The sequence below is a fragment of the Chanodichthys erythropterus genome, chromosome 3 (assembly GCF_024489055.1).
Source record: "Chanodichthys erythropterus isolate Z2021 chromosome 3, ASM2448905v1, whole genome shotgun sequence".
NCBI classification, from domain to species: Eukaryota; Metazoa; Chordata; class Actinopteri; order Cypriniformes; family Xenocyprididae; genus Chanodichthys; species Chanodichthys erythropterus.
This window is the reverse complement of record NC_090223.1, coordinates 1,728,713-1,741,999: the sequence shown is the minus strand read 5'-3', so window position 1 is coordinate 1,741,999 and position 13,287 is coordinate 1,728,713. Positions and strand designations below refer to the sequence as shown.

Here is a 13,287-nt window from a genome sequence, read left to right as displayed (position 1 = left end):
AAAAATAATAATAATGTATTTCCCTGGATCTGACAAGGTGGGTAAGCTGTCAATCATATCTCTGCCCCTGTTACAGAATTGGGGAAAGTTGCAGCATATGAAAAATGTCATATAGACTACTTGATTTAGGATCATTTTTAGCTCATGTGGGGTAAATACTTGACATGTAATGAAGGTACAGGATAATGGTGGAGAGACAAAATAAGAGTTTCATAAATATATTTGGTGACCAACTAAACATGCAAATCTATAGATTAAACACGTATATAAACTGCAAGAATGCATTAAAGGTATTCAGTTTCTATTTTCAGTAGGAAAGGTGTCTTTTTAGCGGCCCCTAAAGTCATAATTAACCATTTTTACAACGGAAGTGATTCATTCAAAAACCAACTTTAGCTTGAAAATAATTTTCCTATTGTCACTGTGAAGCTGATTAGAAACAATATGTATTTGTGAAAAGCGCTATATAAATGAATTATTTATTATATTTGTTTGTTTATTTTATAGCCATTTTTGTAGCCATTTTCATTTTCAACTTGTTAGTGTGAAAAGAGAGAAAATGATACCCAAATTATAAAATGATGTTTAACAGGTGTCACTGAGTCATTAACTTATCATTCACACACACACACACACACACACACACACACATGTTTGTTTTTGTGAATTGTGGGGACTTTCCATAGACTTCAATGCATTTTACACTGAACAAACTGTACATTCTATCCCCCTACCCTGCCCCTACCCCTAAACCTAACCCTCACAGGAAACTGTGCAAACTTTTACTTTTTCACAAAAACTCATTCTATATGATTTATAAACCCATTTACATTGTGGGGACCGCTGGCTGGTCCCCACGATGTAGGTGAACTCAGGTTTATATTACATCATGGGGACATTTGGTCCCCACAATGTAATATAAACAAAAGCACACACACACACACACACACACACACACACACACACACACACACACACACAAATCAGACAAGCAAAATTAACCTTTTTAGCAGATTTATTAGCCTCCATTAAACATTTCTAATGGAAAGTAAAGGAGTCTAAATAGCTTGTTTCTTCTACACTGATTCTTCACATGCTGGTTCAGTACGCACACACAAAGGGCTTCTTTTCATGACATTTGTGATCATTCCAGTTGCCATCTGTTGAAAGACAGAAAAAAAACCCCAGTTGTTTTTACTTGTGTTTTATAAAAAAAAAAAAAAAAAAGATTTTTTTTTTTTTAGTATAGTAGACAGAAATATTAGTACTTGTTAGAAAACAATCAGCAACATGAATGTGATGAATGTTCATTCTTTTATTCTCTATCTTATGAAAATTTGACACAAAGCAGTATCTATTAATCTTCTGATGGATGGTCTAACACAATTCAGATTGATGGATCATTTATCATGTTATTTCATGAGCATTAACAGAAGTTACTTACGGACAGAGTTCATCTCAAGGCAGTGCTCATTGCTTTCGTTATTGGGTTCTCCAGGAGACCATATTTGATAGTTCATTTGGGTTCCATCACTCCAGAGCCATATTCCCTCCTGTGAAAAGAACAGAAAAAAAATGTTTATGTCCACATGCAGCTTACATAGCTTAAATTTATCTAAAAGATGATTCCTCATGAACCCTAACCCTTGTGAAGGGTTCTGTTTCTGTTAAACAGAAATAATCAGAAACAGTCAGAAATCTGAACAGAAATTGTTTCACAGAAAGGGTATCAGTAAAGAATATGTAAAACTATGTAAGAAAGGGTTAAATCACTCAGTTATCTCTATCAGCCACACTATTTCACATCAAGTTTCACAATACAGACACTGGAGTATAACATCATCATGGTGAGTGGTGACCATCACATGGCTGCCAATGCACTAAACTAACTGTTCTGAGGACCAAAAATAAATGATAAAAACACATCTATGCTCATGTGTTTGAAAAAATGTTTCACAATCTATGCATTACACAAAAAAGTGTAAATACCCAGTAACACAAAAGGCATGATAAAAAAATTATTGCACACCTCAGGAGCATCATGGCCTCCGATCCAGGTATATGGTGTGGCATGAGTTGTTTGTCTAATCATCCTCTGTATGAACATGTACTCATCATGGCTGTGTACAGAAGCAAGGTTCCCATTATAGTACAAACAGAATTTCTGTAGAGGCAGAGACATGAGCAAACACAAAGAACATGTTATTTTAAATGAATATTCCAAAATCTGTGACATGCCTTCAGTTATCATCGAAATAATGTTTACTCACTGTGCTGTTCATTTTTTGTTTATTATTTTACCTGTGAAATATAAAATCTGCCATTTGAGGTGGGACTACTTTTCTAGAAAAGGTTCTGGTTATACTGTATATAGATTAGATATAACTTCACATAGATAAAGTTTTTAAGTGATCATCACATGATAACATGAAATGTGTTGTGTCTGTATTTTCAGATCATTATAATGTTTTAGTATTATCACAGTGATGTTTGTTCACATCCTGGAGCTCCACTGTCATTTCTTTACTGTTAACATATATTTTATGTTTTTAAACTGAGGAACAAGTTGAAATGCCTTTCCTGTGATAACTGACAGGTGTCACAGATGTTTACAGAGTTAATCCAAGAATATTCTTATATATATATTTTTTTTTTTTTTTTTTTTTTTTTTTTTTATATATATGAATGTATCATACCTCAGCTCTAGACCATGTTTGAGGGATATTGAAAAACTTGAAGCATCTGCATCCAAAGGCAGACCATCCTTCCCGACAGGCTGTAAAATGGAAGTTTTGTTTGTTATTATGTTTTAACCATTAATGACCTTCATGTAATTAAATTAATAACTTTGTTATTATTTTCACACTATGTAACTTTTGTCCCTTTACCGGTTAAAAAACAAAAAGGCATGCAACATTGTTTTGGTCATGTTTTGTGTAACATCCGGAGTGAATCACAATGATCAGGTCAACTCTAGATTTTCCAACAGGTCTGGCACAATATTCCCTTTTGTCACATTTTATTACACCAGAGAGAGTAACCACTAACACTCTAGTAACCTCATAGGAGCTTCAAAGGTTGTAACTAGATTTACCTCCTGTTGGGCCAGAAAGAGCAATTGGCCCCCAGACAACCCAATACACACACACAGAAACATAGAAGGTCTCTCTAACTCATGAGTTAAATTCCAGAAATGTATCCAATTTATTCCCAAAGGTGTATCCATGTAACCTAATATGTTTATTTTCAAGTGGATAAAAATGTATCGCGGCTTTAATGTTTTCCAAACATAGACTTCTTGGATTCAAAATGTTCCTCTCCAATTGTCTGACCCCACTTTGTATGTTAAGTTACTGTAAAATTTTATTCCAGTTTTAAAGTCTTTTGGAGGAAAGCTTACCAATTCGGACACCTCCATAAACTATGAAAATTAGGCCATAAAACAAGACAAAGAAGCTTTTTCCCGCTTCAGAATTCACGCTGGCTATTGGCCAGTGCAACCTGGAGTGGTGTAGTTGTGTTTTTCTATATAAAACCAATGCGAGCGCCTCAGTGCTCACTCTTCTTCATCAGTTTGTCTTCACCCATCGTCTTAAGTTAAACTTTGTTTGAAAATCCCACCTAAGACTCTTCCTCGGAAAAGGACCAATCGCTCCATCTCGCAGGCAGAGAAACTCCTGCAGAAAGGCACACTAACCACAGCACCTAAAACTGCCTATAAATATCCTAATTAATAAATATCCACATTAAACAGACACTTAATATTTAATGGTATTAGATGATTATTGCATCTGATAGATTATACTTCCAATAAAACATATGCAATGGATTTTTAAAAGCTGTTTTTAATAATGTTTGGCATGAGTTTTGTTGCATTTACACTGTTTTGACCAGCAGGTGTCACCAGTGTGTGGTGTTTCCAATGCTTTGAAACAGTAATTTTTTTGCAAAGCAATTGGTTCAATTGATTTGAAGCTTTGAAAAGCTTTGTTTCTCCCATCCCAATACTACATATGGCAGTCTATCTGGTCCTGGAATTAAATACCTCAAAAATTCCTTAATCACTGTGTCGCTTTTACAACATTTCAGATCCATCAGTTCCCTTTCAGTCGGTCACGTTCGACGTACGTCAGTAGTGACCGACGAATTGGGATATCGCTTAGAGAGCCCTATCATCTTCGTGTAAACTAAAACAAGCCAATGGAATTGGCGTGCGATATTTGCATAATGCGCACCGCCCCGTCAGGTGTATATAAATAGGAAGCAGATGCAATCGCACTCTGTCTTTCGCTTCGGAGCCATTCACTGGTGTCCTATTTAGAAGACTCTTTTCTTCGTGTGTTTTTTGTTCTAAAACACTGCCTCAGAAGAGGATCTGCAGCGAGCTTCGGTGCTGGTGAAGAGGGCACGTGCAACGAGGTCGCGAGTGTCCGGGGAGCCGAGCTATAAGCTCTAAACTGCTGTTTTCACAGCAACACAAAGAGTGTGTGTGAGGTAGCGATTTGGGCCGGTTCCTCGGTGTGTCAGGGAGAGGTGTACCTGACACATCGCGTCGCTCCCTGGGTGCTTCAGCACGAGTGAGTTGACTTCCCCTTCTAAAAGAGCTTTACAGACGAACCCTGACAGTATGTCATTTCGTCTGTGCGTTACTGGGTGCGGTCGTTCCCTGGTCCCTGCTGATGGGCACAATCCCTGCATCTCGTGTTTGGGCGTTCAGCACGCTGAAGCAGCGTTTGTGGATGGTTCATGTTCCCATTGCGGGAACATGACCATCGCGGTGCTGAGGTCGAGGCTCTCCTTCCTGAAGTCTCAGGAAGCGGGAGTCCCCTCTCCTATGCCGCGTTCGACCGTTTTTTCCGGCCCCGGGAACCGGAATGACGGTACGGCGCTGTATAGGAAGGGCGACCTGAGGATAACGGTCAGGGCTTCCCCGCCGAGCGGAAACGCTCCTCGGGCCCCTGCCGCCTCAGCAGCACCGCAACCCATCCTGCCGCCGTTGGTTTCCGCTGGGCCCTCTACGGACTGTCCAGCCGTTACCTTTGGTGCGCCGGCAGCGGATCAGATGTCGATCACAGCATCGGAAGGTGAGCCAGAGTCCTCGGGGGAAGACCCGGAGGGCGGCAGCGCGGTCCGAGTCGGATCCCGAGTTGACGGCTGTGCTTTCCTGGGCCGCCTTGTGTGTCGGGCTCGAGTGGAACCCTCCACCCTGTCCCGGCCCATCTCGGTTGGATGATTGGTACTTGGGGGGGGGGTCGCGCTGGCCAAACCCAGCATCCCGCCCCAATGCCTTTCTTCCCGGAAGTGCATGACGAGGTGACCAGGTCTTGGCAAACACCGTATAGTGTTCGTTCGAGGCCTGGCCCCGCGTCCGCCTTCACCTCCCTGGACGGCGGGGCAGCCAGGGGGTACGCGAGGATCCCGCCAGTCGAGCGGTCTGTTGCGATGCAACTGTGTCCAATGGCCGCTGGCTGGCGTGGTGAGCCGCGTCTCCCGTCCCGGGCCTGTAAATTCTCAGCCGGTCTGACTGAGAAAGCTTACAGTTCCTGTGGGCAGGCTGCCTCTGTCCTGCATGCGATGGCGCTTTTGCAGGTCTACCAGGCAAAAGCGCTGTCAGAAATGCCCCAGGAAGGTCCTGACCAACAGCTGCTGGGGGAGCTGCGCGCTGCCACTGACCTCTCCCTCCGGGCGAAGAAGGTGACAGCACGCGCTGTTGGTCATGCGATGTCTACCTTGGTAGTCCAGCAACGCCATCTCTGGCTGACCCTGGCGGACATGCGGGATGCCGATAAGCAGAGGTTCCTAAATTCCCCCATGTCCCTGGTCGGCCTATTCGGCGACGCGGTGGAGAGCTTCGCCCATCAGTTCTCCGCTGCACAGAAGCAGGCTGAGGCTATCAGTCACGTCATGCCACGGCGGTCCGCTGCTGCCTCCACCCAGCCGCCCGTGGCTCAGCCTCAGCCCGCTCGTCGCCGAGGGCGCCCGCCTGCATCGTCCTCCGCCCCTGCTAAGACGGCAAAGCAGCAGCCTACACCAGCCAGACAGCAGGGTGCCGGTCGCGGGCGTGGTGCCCAGCCCGTCTCCGCTAAGCCCGGTGGTAAACATAAGAGCAAAACACGGCACTGAGACGGGCAACCTGGAGGGGAAGGATCTTGCTCTTCGGGAGAGTTTTCCACCATCTCTCCCACCCCCGGAGGAGGGCCGGGGGGAATTTGTGTTTGTCTGTCCACCGCCGCTGGCTCTCCGGAGTCCAGCGGTACCCACTTTTTCACAAAAAGAGCAATTTCCTCAAACTCCAGGTCACAACAAGGGGTGTCTGCCAGTGTGCCAGGCTCCGCCTCGCCGCTGACAGCTCCCTCCCCATTCGCCAGCAGGTGGCAGTGTGATGGTGCAGACCGCGTCCCGTGCGCTGTCTCCCATGCACACTGCTGCCTCGCAGAGTCCGACCCCACTCCGGGCCGCCCCCAAGCCGTCCGGACCGTCCCCAGGATTGGTTTGCAGCAATAGACCTGAAGGACGCGTACTTTCATGTCTCGATTCTGCCTCGACACAGACCCTTCCTAGGTCGGTCTGCGTTCGAGGGTCGGGCATGTCAGTACAAAGTCCTACCCGACATGGTTGTAGCTCCCAGCCGGTTGGGTCTTCAGGTCAACTGGGACAAGAGCAAACTCGCCCCCGGGTAGAGGATCTCTTGTCTCGGTCTCGAGCTAGACTCGTCGCACGGACTGCGCGTCTCACCGAGGTGCGCGTCCAGTCGGTGTTGAACTGCCTGAGCTCGCTCAAGTGCAGGACAGCGGCTCCACTGAAAGATTTTCAGAGGCTCCTTGGGGAGCAGGTTCTGTTAGTGGCTCCGTACTGGCCCACTCGGACCTGGTTCTCAGACCTCATTCTCCTCGCGACAGCACCTCCCTGGCCGATTCCTCTGAGGAAGGACCCCCTGACTCAGAGACGGGGCACCCTGTGGCACCCGCGTCCCGATCTGTGGAACCTCTACGTGTGGTCCCTGGACGGGATGCGGAGGTTCTGAGTGATCTCCCGCAAGCAGTCGTAGACACCATCACTTCCGCTAGAGCTCCTTCCACTAGGAATCTCTATGCGTTGAAGTGGAACCTGTTCGTCAAATGGTGCGCCTCTCGCCGAGAGGACCCCCGATCATGTTCGGTCGGATCCGTGCTTTCCTTTCTGCAAGATGGGTTGGAGCGAAGGCTGTCTCCCTCCACCCTCAAGGTGTATGTTGCCGCTATTGCCGCACATCACCATGCAGTTGAGGGTAAGTCCCTGGGGAAACACGATCTGATCGTCAGATTCCTGAGGGGGGCCAGGAGACTCAATCCTCCTTGCCCTTCCTCCGTACCCTCTTGGGATTTGACCCTGGTTCTCACAGCTCTCCGGGGTCATCCCTTTGAACCTTTGCAATCAGTCGACCTGAAACTAATGTCTCTTAAGACGGTTCTTCTGGTTGCATTGGCTTCCCTGAAGAGGGTAGGGGATCTGCATGCATTTTCGGTCGACGAAACGTGCCTAGAATTCGGGCCCGGTGATTCTCACGTCATCCTGAGACCCCGGCCTGGATACGTGCCCAAGGTTCCTACCACTCCCTTCAGAGATCAGGTAGTGAACCTGCAAGCGCTGCCCTCGGAGGAGGCAGACCCAGCCCTAGCTTTGCTCTGTCCCGTCCGCGCTCTGCGCGTTTACGTGAACAGAACGCGAAGCTTCAGGACCTCAGATCAGCTCTTCATCTGTTACGGAGGCCAGCAGAAGGGAAAGGCTGTCTCCAAGCAGAGGATGGCCCACTGGATAGTGGATGCCATCGCCTTGGCGTACGAATCCCAGGGCGTGCCTTGCCCGCTCGGGTTGAGAGCCCACTCCACCAGAGGGGTGGCCTCTTCCTGGGCGCTGGCTCATGGCGCCTCGCTGACAGATATCTGTACAGCTGCGGGCTGGGCGACACCTAACACGTTCGCTAGGTTTTATAGCCTACGTGTAGAGCCGGTATCCTCACGTGTACTCGCATCCACTAGTCGGTAGACGTGTTGTACCCACTCTAAGTGTCGGCTTGCAATGCCATTCCCGCCACTGGCCGGATACGTGCATACTTTCACTCCAGTCGTGTTCCCCGCTTGGCGAACCCTGTCGAGTTCCTCCGCCTCCCCCTTCGGCTCGGACATTACGGAGTGTCTGATGCCAGGCCTACATCCGTCGCTGACGCTGTCTGTTGGCTGGGGCCCATATGTCGTGACCCCTCTACGTGAGCGGTCCCATATGTGTATTTTCCACGGTTTAAAACTCCCTACGGGCCGAGTCCGTGTCTTTCCCTTAGCAGAGCCAGCTCTGGAGTCACCTGTCAGATGAGTCTCCCCCTACCCAGGTGGAGCCATCCCAGGGACTCCATATGCGTACTGCCCCCCGGGCCAGTCCATGTGTGTATTTCCCACGTAAACTCCTCCCCCATTGGGTAGGTAGTGGTCTCCGCAGCGTCCCTTACGGGTTCGCTTCCCCAGTGTGTCTAGTTTACTTAGTGGGTAGTGGTTAGACAGCAGTAGACTCTCTCGGTGTAAGCTTGCCCCCTTCACCGCCAGCCGGTGCTATGGGCGGCTGAGCTTGCGCTGGGCACTGGAAGGGGTTTCGTAACTGTGGCGCTTTAGTTGGGATCCCAATTCGTCGGTCACTACTGACGTACGTCGAACGTGACCGACTGAAAGGGAACGTCTCGGTTACGTATGTAACCCTCGTTCCCTGAAGGAGGGAACGGAGACGTACGTCCCGTCGCCACAGTTTCTGTACCCTCGCTGTAGCGCGGACACCAGTTGTCTCCTCAGCGAAAAACAGAGTGCGATTGCATCTGCTTCCTATTTATATACACCTGACGGGGGCGGTGCGCATTATGCAAATATCGCACGCCAATTCCATTGGCTTGTTTTAGTTTACACGAAGATGATAGGGCTCTCTAAGCGATATCCCAATTCGTCGGTCACTACTGATGTACGTCTCCGTTCCCTCCTTCAGGGAACGAGGGTTACATACGTAACCGAGACGTTCTCGTCATCTAAAGCTGAGCTAATGTTTATTCTTGTTTTATTACGAGCTCTGTTGTGTTCTCTTTTCTCCAGCAGACTCCCCTCTGTTCGGTGTTTGTTTAAAACAGGCGATTCTCCAGAGGTTGGAGATTCAGCTGCTCCATCTCTTTCTTTCTTGCTCTTGTGACAGCTAACCTGTGCCACTCCCACACCAGACACACGTCAAAGCAGCCGGAGCAACTTTTCTCTATTTTATTTTATTTTATTTTGAGTTATTAAAGTGAGCAGACATGAATCGCGATATTTGGTCTTATTTTCAGCATAAAGCATTTGGATTTATTTCGGTTTATTATGGGCTTATTTTTGTTCGCTGATTTTTCTATCAAGATCTGGCAACTCGAATGAGAGAAGGCTTGCGCCTTCCCTGTGATTCACCGCGCATACAAGAGAGAAACAAAGCATGCTGGAGAACATGATCATCAGGTGTTACACTCACTTGTTAAGGTGGAGAAATGCACAGGTTTTGGACTTTTGTACTGTACTAGACATACACACTGACAAGAGAAGAAGACAAGAGAAGACTTACTGTTGCAATGTTTATTCTTTTCAACAGGATGCGTTTCCACTTAAAAAGAAAGAAATACACATTTTTAAAACAGAACTGCTAGCAGTAGTGCTACTACAACTACTGATAAATATATAGTGCAAATTAACAGCCATATTTGGTGTTGTATATTATTGTCAAAATTAATCATATAAATACATTCATAAGAATCAATAAATTTTGCTGATATAATGATTTAATTATTGTTGTTTTATTGTCTTAATATTATCATAATAATTCAGTAACAAACTCAGGTGCACATACTGTATTAGATCATTCCTGCTTCTGATCAGTCATTACAGTGTTAAAATAAATGTTAAAATAACAGTAATGAAGTGAGACGTGGAATAATAGTTTTACCTGAAGCATTCAAAGCAACCAGAAGACCGAGAGACAGATAGACAGTCCACAACGCCATCGTTTCTCAGAGAACACTGGAACTCTGCATAGATTTAAAACACAATTATAAAGAAATAATTATTAAAAAAATTTGTATTTTTGTGACATGAACCAGTTCAGTAGACCGGTATCAATGTTGTTGTGTTGTAAAGCCTCGGTTTCTCTTTTTTTATAGTGGAGGGCAGTTTGTTTATCAGCACCTGCTCATGTTCACACTTCCTGTATAAACAATGTTATATAGTATGTACTTGACCCTCTTCAGTTATAAAATTATTCATTTGCCAGACACTTTTATCCACAGTGACTTACAAGTGAAGAATACAACAAGCGATTCATCATGAAGAGACAAATAAACACATGAAGTGCTCATAATACAAGTTTCAGACATTGCTTAGAGTAGCATAAACCAGAATAGGGAGGGATTAAAGGAAATAAAAGAATATTTATTTATTTATTTATTTTTTAATATGAGGTTAAGTGTTCACGAAAGAGATGAGTTTTCAGCTGTCTTTTGAATATTCACTGTAAAAAATGACAATGATTTTTATGGTAAAAGACTGTAAAAATGCTACAGTTAAAAATAATTAATTGGTTTACCAAATGTTTCTGTACTATATACAGTGCATAACTGTAATAGATCTAACAGTGCATTTAATGTAATTTTACGGTAAAATACTGTTAAATTTACAGTTTTTGGAAGTGGAAAATAACAAGTCATTGTATAATTTACAGTGAAAAAACGTAAATTGACATTCCCACAATTCCCTGCGTGACACTTCACATTTGATGTATTTGCGTTGAAATAACTGTTTCTAATTAGTTTTTCGTAGTTTTTTTCTAATCAGTTATGTACATTAGGGTTTTATGTTACATCTAATGTTGTAAAATTAAAGTTTATTGAATTTTTTTTTTAATTTCATGTCTGTTACCATGATGGTGTTTAGTGTTTGTGTGAATGACACCTTCTATATATTATTATCGTTCTTCTCAGTTTGTGGAAAAACTGCTTGTGATGAGCTTTGATTCATCACGTGACTCTCATCACTACTGTGATTGGTTGTTGTCAGTGTATTATAAAATGTACAAAACAGATATTAGTACTTCAATACATTTGTAAATTAACATTATATCAGTTAATGAAATTAATTTTACCGTGTTTACAGTGTGTAAAATTATGAACAATTATGAACTATAATTATTACAATACAAAACTTTAAATTATACGGTTTTGCCCCAAAATAATCATGTTCTGGACTCATCTGTTCGCATCATCATTGAGGTGTATCCTCCAACATTAGCTACTGTTGAATGCATTAAACATGTTAAGCGCTTCTGCATTGAGCATTTTAGAATCATTAATTCGCCTTACAACATAAAACATAATCTACATTCTGAATAACCAAATAAGAAAATAAATCTAAGCTCTGTTCTGGGAATGTTCCAACAGAACTAATATTCCCAGAACATCCCATGAATCAAAAATGACTAAATGGGTTTTAGTCGGCTAAAAGTGAAATAAATGTAAATGTAGAAAAGTCAAACCTCAGGAAATATGCTCCGAACAGCAAACTGAGTGTTTCTGCTGGATAGTATATCAGAGATGTGTCTTGTTTTCTTGAACTCTTGATGTATTATTTTTCCACTATATTGTGGGCTTAAATAAGTGTACTCATGTTACGTAAGGTGCCTGTCAGCCAATCAGAAAGGATCTGCATGTTACTGAGATGTCTGATCTCTCTAATTCACATGACTCTCAGAAAAAACACCACAGAAGTAATTACCACAATTGTTCAAAGCCATGTATTTCATCTTTCAGTTGTCTACTTTAACCATTATCTAATGATTTGCAAAGGTATCATTGTGTAATGATTTTACTTGTTGAGGCATATGACTATTAACTAATTGTTAATATAAAATGTAATATTATATGGCATAAATGTGGCTTGAACCAATTGCAAACATGACATGCAGTTTTTAACGCCTCCAGGAGATTTTGATAACATGATTATTAAACTTTTGTGGTATTCTTAGTTGACTGTGGCATTGACACTTACAATATCAATATGCAAAGGTATTTCTATAAAACAGCCCCACTTCCTGTTTGGTACATGCCCTTGCTAGTAATTTCATTTGAGGGTTTTCATGAGGACAGTGTTGAAATTTTAGTAAAATGATAAATGGAAAGTGAATCCGATTAAAACTGCACAAAGGTTCAAGAGAAGAAGTGCAAATGATCAGATTTCAGATTCATCTGTGGTTTCATAAAGTAAATGTTCACATGAATGTCAGCCACTGAAATAATGCTGATGCATAAAGTTCATCTAAACTGTATTTCTCATCTGATGAAGCTACACTAAGGCTTTTGGTTTAAAGTAGGACAAACTGAGGTCTCTGAAGAAGGTACAAAAGCTGTCAATGAAGCAGCCGCAGCACCATTTACACACTAATATGCACCTTCAACTCTCTAAAATTTGTTGGGTTATTATTTTTTTAGCCATGTTCTTCTTCTTCTAGCACTCTTGCTCTTCTTCATTGTAGTCTTCATCTATCTCATCTCCGTTGGTGATTTCAACACATTTCACCCCGTGTATCCTCTCGATAAGCTTTGTTGTTGGTGACAAAACATGAAGTTCAGGAACTTAACTTTCACAACTTTTGCTCATCTCATGCTGAGTCAAGTCAAACACATTTGTTTCTACATTAACACCATTTTAAGGATTGCAGGTACTTTCTAAGCAGCGTTCAAACATCTTTATATGGCTTTAACTTAAAAGCAAGCAAATCACTTTTCTTTGCAACAGGTAAATAGCAATATTAATATCAATATCAAAAATGCTCATCAGCCGGAGAAAATTTGTTCTGAAAGTGAATCCGACAATATCGTTTCTTTGTGTCAATTCATTCAATTCAAAGTGCTTTATTGGCATTCAGATTCATGTCTCTGTTAGAAGTGTTGAAGAATGAGAGACAAACATGAAATGAAAAGTGAAGCTCAAAGTCAAGATCATGATGAGTTCAATAGTCATTTTTATCCCATCAGATCTGATCGACTTTATTGGCTTATTGGCATTGTTACAAAGTATTGCCAAAGCATTTCTATCATCAACATACAGTGAATCACATGTACATATAGAAACATAAAAAAGCAGAACAATTAATCAATCAACATTTAGAATTCTATGAACAATTTAGAATTCTCTCTCTGTGTGTGTGTGTGTGTGTGTGTGTGTGTGTGTGTGTGTGTGTGTGTGTGTGTGTGTGTGTGTGAGC

General features: G+C 43.2%; 1 protein-coding gene across 1 annotated transcript; it reads right to left on the bottom strand.

Moving 5' to 3' along the window:
- Nucleotides 1–1,007: 1,007 nt before the first annotated feature.
- On the bottom strand, nucleotides 1,008–11,642 carry LOC137015082 (galactose-specific lectin nattectin-like). The gene is made up of 7 exons (XM_067379770.1): nucleotides 11,560–11,642; nucleotides 9,979–10,060; nucleotides 9,601–9,639; nucleotides 2,697–2,776; nucleotides 2,030–2,164; nucleotides 1,445–1,553; nucleotides 1,008–1,160 (listed from the first exon to the last, which is right to left on the bottom strand). The coding sequence occupies exons 2-7, from the start codon at nucleotides 10,034–10,036 to the stop codon at nucleotides 1,102–1,104; spliced, it is 480 nt and encodes a 159-aa protein (XP_067235871.1). The 5' UTR covers nucleotides 10,037–10,060; nucleotides 11,560–11,642; the 3' UTR covers nucleotides 1,008–1,101.
- Between the last annotated feature and the right edge of the window lie 1,645 nt (nucleotides 11,643–13,287).